At 37.8% G+C, this 18,324-nt stretch overlaps 1 protein-coding gene across 2 annotated transcripts; it reads left to right on the top strand.

Annotated features, from left to right (window-relative positions):
- Positions 1-604: 604 nt before the first annotated feature.
- LOC136229401 (methyl-CpG-binding domain-containing protein 9-like) lies at positions 605-13,528 on the top strand. 2 transcript variants are annotated; one of them, XM_066018160.1, is made up of 11 exons: positions 605-1,207; positions 1,588-2,203; positions 2,297-3,367; positions 3,468-4,019; positions 6,411-6,716; positions 7,241-7,621; positions 8,505-8,603; positions 8,814-9,248; positions 10,138-10,311; positions 10,408-12,051; positions 12,738-13,528. In XM_066018160.1, exons 1-11 carry the CDS (start codon positions 942-944, stop codon positions 13,020-13,022), a joined length of 5,829 nt encoding a protein of 1,942 aa, XP_065874232.1. In that variant the 5' UTR covers positions 605-941; the 3' UTR covers positions 13,023-13,528. The 2 variants fall into 2 exon arrangements, with proteins under 2 accessions (XP_065874232.1, XP_065874231.1); XM_066018159.1 differs by having other exon boundaries at positions 606-1,207; positions 10,138-12,051.
- Positions 13,529-18,324: the final 4,796 nt, after the last annotated feature.

Genomic DNA, 18,324 nt, shown 5'->3' with positions numbered 1-18,324 from the left:
TAAAATTTAAAAAATTAATATAAAATTTAATGACCAATTTTTTTAAAAAAAGACCGATTGGAATCGTCTAGGACCCGCATAAGACCGTTTAGGAGGCCAAAAATCGGTCAACCGATTTATACCGCCTGATTAGTGGAAATCGGGACAGTGTTCTAAAAATCCCCATCTAGACGCCATTTAGGCGGACGCCTTGACCGATTTTTAGAACACTGAATATCACTAGCTTAAACGACTTAATACCCTTGACCGATTTTGAAGTCATACTAAATGAAGTGTCTCTATAAACTAGTATTTGTAAGCTGTTTTCCGTTTCATTAAATCCTTCTCTTTGTTGGGAAAAAAAAAAAAAAAAAAGAGCAAAAATATAAATACATACTTAGCAGAGAAACTGAATGGCGTGGCTAGCTTAATCCAGTTGAGGACAAAAACCAGTCACGAGGAGAGAGAGTCACTTCCCAAATTAAACATTTCTCATTTCTCATTTCTCAGACAGACACAAGCGTTACTTGCCTCTTTCTCCATTCTACCCCTTGAAACGACGTCGTTCTCCGCCGCAATCACTATGAAACAAAACCCACTTCTGTCATTTCACCACTCTCTCTCCTACCCCACATAACCTCTTTTCACTACTTCCCAGACACAACTCACCATTTTCTTCTTTCAGTTTCAACTTTCAAACTTCAGCTCCACCTTCGACTGCTGCTTCTTCGATTCTACACATTTATTACAACACACAAAAAAGCTTCCATCTTTTTCACTCCATTTCGCCCCTCTTTCTCTCGACAACCCTCTTTCTTCTGCTTCACTTCGATCTTCTGATTCTTTTCTCTTTTGCTTCCTCTCTTTTCTCTCCTGAATTTTCAGAGTAGAATGCTCGTCTGGACACCCAATTGGACTTTGAGCTTTCTGTCTGAATTCTTGTCCTTTCTGTAACCGTCAAAATGGAGTTCAATGATTCTAATTCTAATGCTAACTCTGTGACAACTCGTAAGGTACCGTTTGACATCGATCTTAACGAGGCGCCTCTTTCTTCTCCTCGTGAAGCTGTCTTACCCGTAGCTGAAAATGATGCTGCTCCAGCTGCTCCGGCACCGGAAGGGAGTGGGGCTGGTAAAGATAAAGGTAAAGGTAAAGCGGTGGTGTTTGATATGAATGCATTGCCAAGTGAAGCTGAGGGAGAAGAAAGCGAGGACTTGCTGAATTCCGGGTATGGTTCTTTTTTTCCCCCTTTAGTTCATTTGAAGTTCAATCTAATGGAATTTTGATTTTTTTCTTAAGTTGGTGAATTGCTTTGATGAGAATTAAAAAATGGCGGCATTTGAAAGTGACAGAGTTTTATAAAGATACATTCTTTTACTTCTAAAATCATGAGAATAGCTGCTTGTTTGATGCTTGTGCTAATTAGTACTATTCTGAAGCAGTAACACTTGCTGTCAATTGTAATGACTGTGGTTGAATTCAATTCAACCATCTTATGTGGTCCATTTTATCAAATATGCCTTCTACTTTGTTCAGTTTTCGTATTAATGTGTGATATTAAGCAATTGAATTGTGGGACAATTGTTGATTACATGTTTGTTTTTGTAGAATACACTCTATGCGTGGTGCTTCTTTTAATGGCAACTCGAAGAATGTCCCGGGGAATCAGTTTGATCTTTCGGGGGCACCTAGCAATGTGGTAACCATGATCAAATCAATACCTGTGGATACTGTACAACATAGATCGGACTTTCTTAGAAATGTTAATTATGCAAGTGATAATTCTGTGAATACAATATCATTCCAAAATGAGAGTGAAAAATGCTTGGATAAGTTAAGACAATTTGTATTAGATAACCATGGTAGATTGGCAGATGGTTGGCGTGTGGAATTTTTTTATTGCCAGATTAGATGTAAAACCTGTGCATTATATTGTTCACCTGCTGGAAATAAGTTTGAGTCTATGTTTGATGTTGCCCGTTATCTTGGTTTGGTGTCAAATTGCCATTCCTTTGGCTCTCAGGACAGATGTAATAGATTTTCGTTAGAACAGAACTGGTCGCAGTTATACAGAACAAAAAAGGAGTCCTCGGTATTTTCAAGAATCGAGGACTTGAACCAATGCCAAGAAAATCCCCAAAGCAGTTTTCCTGGAAGGATTAATGTAACTGGTGCAGAAGCCGCCTCAGAAGCAACTTCCATCTATGACTCTTCTCATTACAAGGTGAGTGAAAACTGCAGTTTCTTTTATATTTGTTTGGAGTATCTAGGTTTCTTTGATAATCTTGACGTAAATTTTATTAAAATTCTGTTCCAGGATGGATTCCCAGTCCAATTTGGGGATTTTTTTGTACTTTCTTTGGGGAAGGTTGATCCACGACCTACCTATCATTGTGCTAGCCAGATCTGGCCCGTAGGTTACAAATCCAGTTGGCATGACAAGGTTACTGGATCCTTATTTGTATGTGATGTCTCAGATGGGGGTGATTGTGGTCCAGTTTTTAAGGTTCAACGATATCCATGTACAGCTCGGTCCATTCCTACTGGCTCAACAATCTTGTCAAGGCCAAGCATTAGCACAAAGAGTAGAAAAACTGAAAGTGCCTTAGACATCAATAACTATGAAGATACAAATATTCAGATGATATTCTCAGATGATAGCCCTCCACGTCTGGATTTGAATGTTTCCACAGGTGGAACTGCTTTAGGTGGAGTCTCTAACTTTCAACCAAAAGATGGTTTACAGAAACCTTCTCCTTTCGTTTCAAAGAATCTAGGGAGACCTGGATTGGATAGTAAAAGAATAGGTGATGATATTGGTGAATTTTTTGTGGAAGGTATATCATCATCTTTGGTATGGAGAATGGTGTCTGAGAAGCTGGTGCATTTTTTCCGTGAAATGTATAAACAGAATGGTGTATGTAAATTTTGTTGTAGGCATGCATATCAGTGGTGCTCATCTTGCATTATTTATGACGATGTGATGGAATCAACTGATTTATTAACCAAGTTTTGCCATATGTCTGTCCCTTTTGACATTTCCCACCGTATTGAAAGCAATGATGAACTTTCTAGCACCTGCGAAGCGTTGGTTAAGTGGTTAGGCCAGGACAGGTTTGGACTGGATATTGATTTTGTGCAAGAACTAATAGAGCGGCTTCCTGGGGTTCATTCCTTTTCAGATTATACTGTTCTGAGTAATCGAACTGACAAGTCGTTACAGACAGTTGGAAATGGATTTCTTCTGGTTGAAAGGAAAAATGACGCACAAGCTGAGAAGGAAACGAATTGTAAAGCCCCTAAGAAGAAACTTCTGAAGGGTTTGTCTCCCCCTGGCAAGCCATTGGGTTCAAAGCTTCCTGCGGCTTTAGTTGGTGATGTTGTTCAGGTATGGAAAATGTTGTTGACTGTTGTCTAGAATTACAAAAGTTAGCCAAATGTTTTTTGAAGTTATTTGCATAATATTATCATTTGTTTTATGTGTTTAGTCGTGGGAGTTACTCTGGCGATTCTCAGAAGTTTTGGGACTGGAACAAACTATATCATTTGAGGAACTTGAAGATGAACTTATAGACTCTGATTCCTTAAATATCAGGACAAAACAAGAGGCGTCAGAAATGGAAACAACGGAAGAAGGTACAATAATGAAACAGGCTTCAATAAATAGCGGATGCACCGGAGAAACTCTTTACAAGGCTCATTGCTCGCTGCTAAAAGTACTATTGGGAGAGCTGCAGTCCAAGTTGACTGTTTCTCCAGATCCTATACTTGAAAGTGGAGAGTCTAAATCAAAAAAGAAAAAGAAGAACTTGACTTTTTCTGGAAAGCCAATGCTTGATTTACTCCCAGTAAATCAACTTACTTGGCCTGAATTGGCTAGAAGATACCTTCTAATAATCTCATCCATGGACAGTAATTTTGATTCTCCGGAGATCGCAAGCCGCCGGGAAAGTTGCAAAGTGTTCCATTGTTTACAAGGAGATAGTGGGGCACTTTATGGTCCTCTTCCTGGAGTAGCCTTAATGGAAGCTGATGCACTGGTAGATTGGCTTTCATTTCCTAGTCTATGATATAGTGATGTTTTGTTTCCTTAATTATGTTTCATGATTTTTCTCCATGCCAGCAGTGCTGGTACACTAGTCTTTTGTGATGTTTGATTACAAGCATTGTCACAAAATATTGCATAATTTGTTATGTGTTATGTTATGAGTCAACTTCAAAATAGTAGCTACTTCCTCTAATGGTGTTGCCCCATTTGCAAAAGAATATTAGGGAATAAGCAAAAAGACAAAATATCCGAGACATGTATCTTTTTGGTTTTTTTAAATATATATCCTTACCTATCAAATAGACAAAGATCATGCTTTTTTCCTTTTATAGATTAGCTGAGTAACTTACAAGAGATATTGCAATCAGAAATCTCATATGTTAATGAAATTGAACCAAAGAACCTTTAGCCTAATGTAAAATTCTGTGGGTGTTTGCATATTTGGGAACTATTAGGAGCATACTTTTACATTTTCAAATACAATCTTTTTGTGGATGTCCTAAAGCATTGAGCCAACCTCTTTTATCAATACTAAAAGGTAACTTCAGAATTGCTTAAGCTTAACTGTTTAGAAAAGTCTAGCTGAAAATTCAAGTTCTTTATTCATTTATCTAGGCTGCTGATCAAGCATAAACACTTGTAAGCAAATTTTAAGTTGTTAGTGTGACATTTCATTTGCTTGTCCTAACTGCTACCACAAGTATAGTTCAATCACAATTTTGTGGTGTTCAAAGCTTTGTCAAATTCTGTCTGTCTTGCCCTATATGTTGGTTCTTATGGTACCACAATATATGAAAAGCTTCAATTTGTTTGAATGCGGTATGCCAATGGTTCATCTAGTGAGTATTAAAAAATGGTATGTCACCGCTTGTATGCTATGGAAATAGGCGGCCCAATTCGTGAATCTATGCACATGTTTCTAAAGTTGCACATGAAGACATATAATAAATTCTTAGAACAGGTATTAAACGTTTGGAGATATAGTTTAAAACAGCCGATTGCATGCATATGAACAAAAATTTACACAACTAGAAGTTCTTGGATGTTGTGTTTCCTATTTTGCTCTATATGCAATATTTGGTGGATCTAGATTACGGTTTACCAGTAGGCCCAATGTACGTGACCAGGTATGTTGCCGTTTTAGTTTTACATTCACTATATAGTGGATCTAGATTATCATGGCCCAATGTACCTTTGTTATCATTCATTAAATTCGGTTAGATGTTTATATTCATAGCTGTTTCCTGTTTTATTCTGTATAGATTACGTCACCAGTAGGCCCAGTGCACGTGACGAGGTCTGTTTTTCCTTTTTAGTTTTATTGTCACTATATAGTGGATCCAGATTATCATTTTCCGGTAGGCCCAATGTGCATACGTTAAATTCGGTTAGATGTTTATATTCATAGCTGTTTCCTGTTTTGTTCTATATCCAACGTTTGGTTGATCTAGATTACGTTTACCGTAGGCCCAATGTACAAGACCAGGCCTGTTTCCTTTTTAGTTTTATTTAGTGGATCTAGATTACCATTTTCCGATAGGCCCAATGTGCATTTATTTTCATTAAATTCGGTTAGATGTTTATATTAGTTTCTGTTTCCTATTTTGGTCTATATCCAATATTTGGTCGATCTAGATTACGTTACCAGTAGGCCCAATCAATGTGACGAGGTCTGTTTCCTTTTTAGCTTTATGTTCACTCACTATATAGTGAATCTAGATCACCATTTGCCGATAGGCCCAATGTGCATTCGTTATCATTCATAAGTTCGGTTAGATGTTCATATTCGTAGGTGTTTCCTATTTTTTTCTATATCCAATATTTGGTCGATCTAGTATACGACGAGGTCCATTTACTTTTTAGTTTTATGTTTACCATATAGTGGATCTGGATTACCGTTTTCCGATAGGCCCAATACACATTTGTTATCATTCATTAAATTGGGTTTAGATGTATATATTCTTAGACCCAAATATGCTGCGATTTTATGCACGTGTCAGACACTTGCATGGAAAGTTATTAGAGATTGACTTCATTTCGCCGAAAAGAACTCAGAAACAAATGCTGATTGTTTCATTATCTATAAGCAAGATGGGTTCAGCAACTGTTGTTGTACGCATATTGACACGCAGTAATACTGCACCTGTTTGTCCCAATGCGCTGTATCTACAGCAAAAAGGATCATTTTTCCTCATGGTGCTGATGAACTGGTTTGACTGATAGGTCAGTCCTGTGTTGATAGTCAAAATATTGTCGGTTTCTCTACGTATATCTGGCACATTTAAGTCTGGTGTTAATTCCATGAGTCTGAGTCTGTAGAACAATGGTACATTAATTCCATTGGTTTATTGAATAATGGTTCACTAACTTTTCTAATTCTCAGCTGCTTGCAGAGGCTATGAAGCAGATTTTTGGTATGTCGAAGAGTATGTATGACAATTTGAATGTGGAGCTCAATGTTTCTGTTGCAATTAGTTCGAGCAAAGAAGTTCAAGTGAATGATGCTGAAATTCCAGAGTGGGCAAAAGTGCTAGAACCTGTAAGAAAGCTACCGACAAATGTAGGTGCGAGAATTCGAAGGCGTGTTTATGAGGCTTTGGCTCTAGATCCTCCAGAATGGGCAACAAAGATTTTAGAACATTCAATCAGCAAGGAAGTTTACAAGGGAAATGCTTCGGGGCCTACCAAGGTATTTACAAGATAAGAAAGTTCTCTACCCAATTTGTTAATAGCTTTTATTAGTGAATTCATTTTTCCACATTGTTTGAAACTGTCTTCAATGTTTGTTCTTTTGCATGCACGATGCTACGATGCATGTTTGTCAAATTTTGTGATACAGTTGAATGACAATTTCATAAAATGTCTTTTATTTCTGAAAAGTATTAATTCTTTATGTTGCTTCTCTTTTGCTTATAAATGGTTGGTTGTTTAATTATAAAATGAGACAAAACTCTGCATCTGTTGCTTTTGTATATGAAGGAATGGAAAGGTTTTCAAGATGTTTATTTACTATTTTTATCTGTTTATTTCCATTTTATGTCATCATTCCCTAAAAGTCATTTAGGATTTTGTTAGGGGTTGCTATCCTGCACGTTTAAAGTATTTATTGCTATCAAAAGTCTCCTATCCCAGATTCTCATCTCTATGGATAAATTATTCCCACAATGAGGGATGATTGTAAACTCAAGGTTTCTTTTCTATGATTCAATACAGAAAGCAATTCTGTCAGTATTGGCAGATGTATGTGGTGAAACCCAGCAGCCGAAACCTATTAAAAAGAGAAAAAGCAAACAAGTTAGTACTTTGTCTGACGTGGTAATGAAACACTGTCAAAAAGTGCTCCGATCTGCTGCTGCAAATGATAAAAAAAAGGTGTTCTGTAATTTGCTTGGAAGAACACTTTCAAATACTTGTGATAGTGAGGATAAGTTGCTTGGAAGAACACTCCTAAGTACTTGTGATAGTGATGATCAAGGATTACTTGGATTCCCAGCCATGGTGTCTCGTCCACTAGACTTCAAAACCATCGATCTGAGATTAACCTTCGGGACTTATCAAGGATCGCATGAAGCCTTCCTGGAGGATGTTCGCGAGGTAACCTTTCTGTTATTGAATTTCTGTAATCTAAAACATTTGTCAAGAATTCACTTCTAATGATGTTATTCTTTCATTTTATGAGCATAAGCACACAGTTGTCAAATCGAGACTCGACTCGTGAATCGTAATCCTCATTCTTTGAATCGTGAGTCGTGAATCGAATTGTTAGATTCAGTTCAACTTCATAATATTATAAAGAATAAAATATGTATCACCTTCCAGAGCAATTTCACATCACATATACAATTTTTCATGGAATATGCATCACCATCTGTGTCGTTACTCTCTAGATTCCACCATTAATGTTTAATACGATAACTCTATTTCTATGTGGCGAAATTTTCATCTGTGTCGAGACTCTCCAGATTCCGCCATTAATAGTATTGTATTAATACATTAATGGCGGAATTTTCGCCTTTTCCAAGACTCTGCAGATACGCACGAGTCAACACCAATGCGGCACTGAGTCTTGATCGAGCTCGATACTCCTATAGAGACGGCTCGCGACTCATACGAGTTTGATAAAAGTGCATAAGCAAATAATACTTTGTCTATGTTAGTTTCCAGCAAAGTGCATGAGGAAGCTGGGTGAGTTTAATTCGAACTGTGGAGCTCACTATGTGCCTGTGTGAAACTTGAATGATAGAAGCACGATTACCTGCCTGTCTCTTTAGCTATTGCTTTTAGAAAGTAAAATGTTATATGTTAATGATATTTTTTCAGCCACCTGATTTTTAGTACAACTTTTAGAGAATAAAATATCAAAGAATAATGTCACGTTGTTGTTCTTTTTCTTTTCTCTTTCTATGGTGGTTTTGCATAAAAGTTTACCTGTTTGAATCTGAAGTTGAAAGCATGCAATTTTATTTTCTATTGACAGGTTTGGAATCATATACGTACAGCATATGCAGATCAGCCCAATTTAGTGGATTTGGCTGACACATTATCACAAAAGTTTGAGACACTTTATGAAAACGAGGTTTGTGAAGTCATTTCTTTCCCAAATTGACCTCAGTATGAGCCTGTGCATTTGCATACACATGTGCATTATTCTTAGCTTTTGCTAGAACCGTTCTCATCCATGGGCATTTCATCACATTTTACTATAGGGATGAGTTAATATGCAGTAGCTTCACTGTAACAATTTGCATTATCTGTTTTTGCTTTAACATGGAGGAAAACAATGCAGGTTATCACATTAGTCCAAAAACTAAAAGAATATACCAGTGTGGAATGCTTAAGCGCGGAAGCAAAAAAAGAAATGGAAGATCTTCTTGAGCATGCAAGTGAGATTCCCAAAGCTCCTTGGGAAGAGCGGGTCTGTAAAGTTTGTGGAGTAGATAAAGATGATTCTAAAGTTTTGTTGTGTGATAAATGTGATTCTGGGTATCATATGTACTGTTTAAATCCTCCTCTTGAAACAATACCCGAAGGAAATTGGTATTGTCCGTCATGCAGCACTAAACATTGCACCACCCTGCCTGCTTCACAAATTTCTCACTATGGTGGCCAGTACAGGGAAAGAAGACACCGAGGAGAATTCACTCATGGTATTCTGGAGTCTCTTGCCCGTTTGATTACAACGATGGAAGTGAAGGATTATTGGGAATACAGTGTGGAGGAGGTCTGTTTCTGTCTCTGGATATTGGCTTGAGTTATCTCTCTTTCTTTTTATTTTTAGTATGAATCTGGCTCTAAATATATTTAGTTCCCCATCCTGCTCTGGCGGGAGCTACAAATTGATAGCTTTATGGTGCATAGTTGTTAAAGGCGCGCCTAAGGCTCTAGGCTCACAAGGCACTCGGTCGATTGTCTTAGTACCCCAAAGGCGTGCACTGTCGCCAAGGCGCACCTTTGTTTACCTGGACGTGGCTATAAGAAGCATGCCATGGCACACCTTTTGTAGGGTACTTTTAGGATTTCTTAGGGTTCTAATCTCCACCGTTGGATTAGACACGTCTGCTGTCCAAAAAAAAAAAAAAAAAAACTTTGAAGAGGCGCAGATACACATCAGGAAACTAACTTTGTAGACGAGGATGAAGAGGATCAGATCCTTGAAGAAGAATTTGGTGATGTTGGAAATGAGGAGAGTGATGATTGGTAAATTTGGGGACTTTTGATGTGAGGTAGTTATTAGTCAACTTAGGATTCACTATTTAGTTGAACACTTGAACTTCAGAGTACGGAGTTGCATGTTAGAATTTATGATTAAGGATATTGTCATGATTTAGTATTTATTGCATCTTTATTTTAAAATTATCATTTCTTATATTTTAAATATTATCATTTATCGTTTTATATATTTTTATTCTTTTAGTGCGCCTTATGTCATTCAGGCCGCACTAAGGCGCAAGTGCGCCATGGGCCTTTAACAACTATATTATGGTGAATTAATTGATAGTGCACATTCAGTTTTTCTTACGGCTTTGAACACGTACACTTAGCACAATTAGTATTACTTGTGAACGCAATTATAAAATGCATTAATTAATATTATTTTTCTTTTCAAACAGAGGATATTCCTATTTAAGTTTTTGGGTGATGAGTTGCTGAATTCCTCTAGTATTCATGAAAACCTGGATCAATGTGCCTCAGCATCCAGTGATTTACAGCAGAAACACCGTTCACTATCTACAGAATGGAAGAACCTAAAGATTAGAGAAGAAGTAGCTGAAGAAATGGCAAAAGTAAATACAAGTGTGCTTAATAATGGTGCTGGAAAATCTGGAATAGGACAGCTTCTTAATAAGAATGTTTCATATTCACCATCTGTTCATTCGCAGGATGATCTATGGTTTCGCAGGACTAATGGTTTAAATGAGCCGTTCTGGTTTTACCCAAAAAAAGGTGCTGAGCAACACTCCACCAGCAATGGGAGTTTATTTGTAAAGGCTCCTGATTCCGGATGTTCGAGAAATCAGCCTGATGTGATTGATTTAGAATCCAATAACCAAGAGTCTATTGTCATCAAGAATAAGATTTCCGTGTTGCAGGATTCAATTGCCTGTCTAGAGTTACAATTACAGAAGGTATCTCGTAGGAAGGATTGTTTAGGGAAAGACTCTTCGGGTCGGTTATACTGGATCTTTCCCAGGCTAGGTTCATCTCCATTGGTGCTTGTTGATGGGGCTATGACGAACATTATTGAAGACCACAGGCAATTTTTGTCGAACAATCCGATTCTCAAGTCTTCTCTAACAGATGATGCGTTTAGTCCAAATGTTAGTGAACTAGCTAACAGTATTCCGGTATCTTCTCAAATCTATTTACATCAGTCTAATGCTGAAATTGAAGATCTTATTAAATGGTTGAGGGATAATGATCCAGTGCAAAAAGAGTTGATTGAATCTCTTCTGCACTGGCTGATCTACGGACGTAATAGCTCCAACGGATCTTCAAGCAATCTTCAAGAAACTAACCAACCAACTTCAGTGACCATAAATGTTGAGAAGAATGCAAAATCGAATGCAGTCAAGACCAGAGCCTTGATGGCACTGGAGAAGAAATATGGTCCTTGCTTGGAACCGGAGGTCAGTACTATCTCAGTGAAGTGGATGAATGCGGAAGTCACTTTTGGTGAAAGAATGTGCCGGTGCAAATGCCTAGAACCTATATGGACCTCTCGCCATCATTGCCGCTCTTGCCACTGGTCATTTTCTACCAAGCATGAAATTGACGAGCACAAAGATGGAAAGTGTAGTTCTGATGCTCATATTGATGATGTCTCTAAAGGTAAAGGAGTGATGAGAATGGAACAGGGAGCCTGCTCTGAAAAAATGAGAACATGCAAGTCTGATAATGCAGGACAAGAAATCAAGTGCGGGTTGGCTGGGGTTTCAAAGGACATGACGTCCCCTTACAATTTTGGAGAGGTAAATGTGAAGTTTGTCACTAGGAGCTCAAACAAGGAGTTGGTAAAGGAGATAGGGCTTCTTGGTTCAAATGGCGTTCCGTCTTTGATACCATCTGCATCTCCTTATCTTGATGATCCTACATTGAAGCTCATGACTCCCCAGAAAGGTGAGGTGGTTAGCCAGACCGATCATTCTGTGACTGGAGATAATTGGTCACAGAGAGCTGCGCAAAAGAATATTGTGACCTGTAAGACATATGTTAACAGGTCCAACTCAAAGAAGACTTGCACTGCATTTGAGATATTCAAGGAACTAGAAGAAATCGGAAGATCGTCAGATCAATCCTGGTCAAAATTTAGCTTCTCAAGACCAGGAAATGACGTTTCTATAGTTCGTGACTTCTCATTGAGACCTCTTACGGGCAAAGGGGCTCAAATTCTTAGGCAGCTTAAGATCGGTTTGCTCGATATGGACGCTGCCCTCCCTGAAGAAGCAATAAAATCATCAAGGGCTGACTCAGAAAAACGATGTACCTGGAGAGCATTTGTCAAATCTGCGAAATCTGTTTTTGAGGTTAGAATATTATTTCTTTACGCTCCGAAGTACTATATATTATGTTAGAACTTTCATGAGCTTGGTAAAATGCCTGTCAGTAGTCTCTTCCTCGTGTGGCTTGGTTAAACATTAAAGACTTTCGAGTTTATAGGGGATATCTAGAAGACAGAACACCCTTCTTCTTTTTGTTATTGGCACCAGTTCAGTCACAAAAGCATATCATCATCCTAAATAAAGGATAATCATAAGACATGCCTTGATTTTAACTTGGTTATTTCTGATTATCTGCATGAAAATCGTAATCTTTCTTATTAATGAATTAAATCTTGAATGAGACTCACCAGAACATACATGCACCTCGTTACGATTATTGTTATTCTGTGAGATGTAGTAACTGTGGTTTCAGTCATACGACTAGCCAGCTATGGTGTCACAAATCAATCAGGAGATAATGATTGGAAGAAAAACTAACTTGGTAAATAAAATGGGAATATGCCATTTACCTTTTCGGAACCCAAGTTAGAAAAATAAGGTATGGTCGGAAACGGAATCAATCATGGATTTGTTTTATTTTAGAAGGTATGAGGTTAAACAGGCAATGTTGCAACTTAAGTACATATACTGGTTTCATGTTTATTTGCTTTCCCTTTTTGCTTAGCAATCAATTTTGTTCCTCGCCGTTAATCCCACATAGTTTTTTTCAGATGGTTCAAGCAACAATCGTGTTCGAAAACATGATCAAGACAGACTTCTTGAGAAAGGAATGGTGGTACTGGTCATCAATTTCGGCAGCAGCAAAGATAGCTACCATCTCCTCTCTTGCGCTCAGGATATACACATTGGATGCTGCAATCATTTATGAAACTCCTCTTCTGTTATCTCCTAAAGGAGCTGCAGAAGCTGGTATCAACTCGGATGAATGCAGCTCTGGTAAGGAAACAAAAGATTCCGTATCCGTTTGTAAGGGATCGGATCTTGAGTCTATCTAACAACTTTGAAGCCCCATTTTAATTTGATTTGTGATTTACAGTCTGAAGACTGCCAGTGAGTGTTGGCAGCAAGATCCGGAATTGTCCTGCTTAGTGTATATATATAGTTTGCCTGCCTACTAATTCCAATACCGGATGCGGGAGGCAAGGCTATATGGTTTTTTCCGGTGTACAGTTTGATATTGAGATTTACAGAATAGAAATTCAGTCCTCTTTGAAAGAGAGATTGTTAGAGAAAAGAAGAAAAGGGTAAGTAAGTTAATGTATGAAATCTAATCTTTACATGTATAATAGATTTCATTCATTTGTAGCATGTCTCACTATAATGTGGGTTGCATCAGTGAGAAATCAGTTTTGTTAGCCCCATCATAAGATAAGATATGCAGAGTGTAGGTAGAATTCTAGTTCAACAATAGAGTATAAGTTTAGTACAGCATATTGGTTTATTTATGTTGTAATGGATGAATATTCATTGTTGTTAATAGAAAAGTTTATTCCTTTTCTCAGTAGCATATTGTTTTGTTTCAGCTACAGCTTTTACTAGCACTTGGTTTTTGTGGAGTTTTAGTAGAAACATCCTCCTGAACTAGACCTGTTCATAGACCCGTTGGTCCGTCCAAGCCCGTCTTCTTTGGGTTGGGTTTGGATACATATATTCATCATTTGACCTAATCCGGCCGAACCCATACAAACCTGCACATAAAATGGGTTGGGCTTGGGATTTGTTTCAAAAACCCGAGTTAGCCTGCCCTGCCCTTATATATATATTTCTAAAAAAAACAGTTAATTATTTCTATTAGATATTGTTTATCTGTTAAGAAAATTAAATCAAATATTAATTTTTTGAGCGATTATTTAAGCTATTAAGGTTATTAATTTATGAAAAAATTGGTTTGGTTAAAACTAAAATTGAATACAGGTTTAAGTTTGAATAGTACAATAGGAAACAATACAGTAGATGGAACATTAATTTATTAATTTATTAATTTTTATAATTAATTATATTTTTAATTTATATATTAGTTGGATGGGCTGGACTGGGCTTGGGAATTAGAATCCATAACTCAGCCCAGTTCGGCCCGAGTCTGATGTGAATATAATACGGACTGGTCTGGATTTGGATGAAGCAAATATATATCAAATCCGATTAGGTCCGGTCCAATTTATGAACAGATCTATCTTGAACCCATGCTCCTAGTAGTTATTTTGGCAAGATTTAAGAGGAGTAGGATCGCAAACGGAGCACGGATTATCCGCTCTTCTTTCAAGGTAGAGATGAGAAAGATATTTCCCCACAAACAGGTTTTTACAGGATTCATTATATATATATAAATACATTAGGCCATGAAGTTGGTTAGAAGCTCCTCAACTTACTTAAAATATATAATTGAGGTTGGTAATTTATGATTTTACTATACAATTCGCAAATTATAAAGTAATTTAACCTAGTTTTCTTCACTTCACATATCGTCAATTGCGAGCTACCTTACCCAATTGCAAACTAACTTTTATCATTCGCGTTTTTTATAATTTGCGATTCAATGCGAAGTAACTCTAGGTTTAATGCTTCGCAGTTAACAAAATGCGAACTCAAGTTGCCAAAATGCGAAGCTTATTTCGCAATTTATATGAATTGTGATCTAGTATATAAAATTATGATTTACAATACCTCAAATGCAAACTGACTCTGCTAAAATGCAAAGATTGTACGGAGTTTCAGTTAAAATGCACTCAATTTCATAACATAAAGCACTCAATCTCACGCAATTTCACAATTGTGAACTAGATATTCTATGTATTTGTTTAATATGATATGATTCTTATAGGAATTTGACAATGAATTTTGTTCATTTCAGTAGAAGTATGTCCATAAAGTTTGTTATTTATTTGATCTTGTGGAATGACCAATGAAAAAAAGTTGTAAATACCATGACATATGTGGTTGGTGAATCGAAGTTGTTACGGGTTTTAACAAAAATCGAGTTGGAGGACTTAAAAGAGAGAATTTACACTTCTATAGGTGTTGATTCAACCTCATTTGACTTACATATGTCCATGCAATCAAAAGACGGTCCAAACAAAGATCTTGGCAAAGTAGTATCTAATGTTGATCGCAATGATGTGCGATGCTTTGTAGAGTATTGCTGGAAGAATCTGACCATGTGATCCCACTATATGTTGAATTGATACGGCAAACAATAGATGCACAAATATTGTGAGGTTGTAAGGAAGAGAATGTTGAGACGAGTAACCCCTGCACGCAAGCTAGTACATGTCCAAACCATGTGTCAGATAAATCAAGTAGTGATCCATTTGTTGATGGATTGACACGTGAAGATATATGAGGTACTTATAAGGTTGATCATGATGATGTTGGAGATACATTTGTCCCTGAAACACCCACTTGGTAAAGTTGTTCCTGAAACAAATGGATGAGCTGATTGTGTCTCATCAAGTATCTACGAGATAGATGATGAAGATAGAAAAAGAAGGATGACTGATCCATTTCGGTGGCTTCCAAAGATCCATGATGCACCCGTGATTCCTATTGTATCTAAACCATCAACATGGATGATCAGTTTAAAGGTGCATGATATATTCTTAAACAAACAAAAATTGCAAGATGCACTTAGGAGACGTGCAACTCAAGAGAAATATGAATGGAAGGTCTACAAATCCAACAAGTCTTTACTTGAAGTTAAGTGTACACATAATATATGTAAGTGGAGGGCTAGAGTTATTCTTATACAGAATTTCAAGATGTTCAGGCTTCAAGGCATGAATAGGATGGACCAACACACTTGTCATAGAGATCAAATATTACCACATTACAGGAAAGTGGGGAAACGTGTTGCATGAACATTACTAGCAAATATGTTTGATTAGGACGATAAAGTGTTTCTAACAAATTACATTATTTTTTATTTTGGGAAAGATCACACAATTAACCTCTCTTACATGCAAGCTTGGAGACCAAAAGTTGGGCTAGAAGCTCAATATGATACACAGGAAGAGTCAAACATGTTACCGGACTACTGCGAGACATTGAAGAGTACTAATCCAGATACGGTTACCCATATTGAAACTGGTGATGATGATTAGTTTAAGTACTTCTTCATGGCTATAGGTCATTTCAGACAATATAATATGCATTTAAGTAAACACAAGGGATGTGCTCAAGCTGTAAGGGCTCTTCCACCCTTAATCAAAGAGTGAGAGTGAGGGTTTGAACCTCACTTTGGGCATGGAGCAATCTTAAATCCTTGGGCCAGTTGTCCCACCCATTTGAGGTTTATAAGTTCATTCCATACCGACCGGACCGGAATAGGCTTATATACATTCCCATTATGAGAAAGAAGGGGTTATTCGAGTGTATCTAAATAGATACTATGTTTCCATATGGATCTCTCTGTCGTTACATTCCATTTAGGATTAGGAATAGGCGTAATAGGACCCCCATTTTTACATATATATCTCTCCTTATTTGGGACTACCAACCAGCGATCAAGGATTAGTCTGGATGTGGACATGGCTTAAAGATGCCGTCGTGGTGGTGCGAACCATCCAGGATTATCTCGTGGTTTGACAAAAAATAATATACATTTAAGTAAAAATAGTTTATGTTTTGTAAAACATACCGACTTCGCAATTCACCTGAAGGCTTCACATTTACCTACTTGTGAAGCAACCAAATTCACAATCTCATTCAATTGCAAAACAAATGGAAAATTGTGATTTGCAATCCAAGTGGAATGTTCGCAATATCGATATTGCAAAGCCCTTTGCTAAAAAAAATGGCTTCACAATTCATCAGAAAGTCTTCACCATTTACCTATTTGCGAAGCCCTTTTGCTAAAAAAAAATTGGCTTCACAATTCATCAGAAGTCCCATATTTACCTATTTATGAAACCCTTTTGATAAAAAAAATGGATTAACAATTCATCAAAAGGCTTCTCATGTACATATTTCCAAAGTTCTAGATGAGGGTTTAGGGTTTATTTCTTTACAATTTGGTAATTGCGAAACAAACTCACAAAATGCGAAGTATCACAAATGTTGTTAAAGTTCCTTTAGATTAAATTAAAGGTCAATCGTATGCATGCTACAACGATTTATATCACAATCTCTAGTTGAAAAAACACTAACATACACCCTCTTGAACATATAAACGACTTCTGATTCTCTCCAAGGCGCATCTACGTCCATTTGATTAAAATAAAATCATAGTACAAAAGATCAAAGCAAAAACTTGGAAAGATCAAAGCAAAAACTTGGAAAAATCAGTCAAAAACTTGGAGTGAGCTTTCATCCGCCAAGCGCGAGTCGCGCTCTAGTCCTTTAACCTCCCCTCCAACCGAGCAATTTTAGCACGATCCTAAATGGCTTCCTCCCTCAGTTGTTGGACCTCAAACTCCTTTTGCCTCAAAACATTAGATAGAGAAGTCGCATTCTTCTCAGCACCGTGTAGCCTACTCTGCAGGTCGACCGCACGACCAGTGTAAGGCTACAGGGTTTTACCATAGTCAAACTCAACCCCAGGCATTGGCAAAGCTACGAGAAGGCTTCGGTGTCGAGTAGCGAATGGAACATATCAACGTACGCTGATGGTAGAGGCCGAGTTGGTATAAGCAACACTATAGGGGACAGGGACTACTCTGGCATTAGATCTCCGCCACCCCCTGGGTCAGTAGTCGGTACTGGGTTAAGCGATCCATCCCCTTCCATTAGGGATAGGAGAGTCGGGCATTCGTCCTTCGTGAAGGGAGGCGGATGTCTCCGTAGAAAGGAACTATATGGACATTATGGGGCCGACAAATGCCCATAGTGCGTGCCCATTTTAGGGCAAGGTTTAATCACAGGGAGACCCTTCGGGATGAAATATCGACAGACGCATTAACGGGACGTGAGATGGGGATAGACCCCTTCGATATGAGTTGGCTGGCCGAGACTTGGGGGAAAGTCGAGGCACCCGCGGGGTTTTGGCCTAGCTCTAACCTGGCCTCGTGATTTGGTATCAGAGCCTAAACCAAGCAAAGGCCTTGTGAAGTATGCGGTAGTCTCTTAACTAAGCAAGACCTTTGTGAGGTGGACGAGTAAGCTTTAACTAAATTAGTTCTTCGTGATGTGAGCGTGTCAGCTTTAACTAAGCGAGTTCTTCATAGTGTAAACCAACCGTGCTTTTAACTAAGCAAGCTTTTCGTGGTGTGAGCCAACGTTGCTTTAACTAATCAAGTTCGTCGTGGTGTGAGCGAACATTGCTTAACTAAGCGAGCCCTTCGAGATATGGGCTTGAGATAGTAA

The sequence above is a fragment of the Euphorbia lathyris genome, chromosome 5 (genome assembly GCF_963576675.1).
Source record: "Euphorbia lathyris chromosome 5, ddEupLath1.1, whole genome shotgun sequence".
Classification (NCBI taxonomy): domain Eukaryota; kingdom Viridiplantae; phylum Streptophyta; class Magnoliopsida; order Malpighiales; family Euphorbiaceae; genus Euphorbia; species Euphorbia lathyris.
The sequence above is the reverse complement of the archived record's forward strand: the minus strand, read 5'-3'. Positions and strand labels throughout refer to the sequence as shown.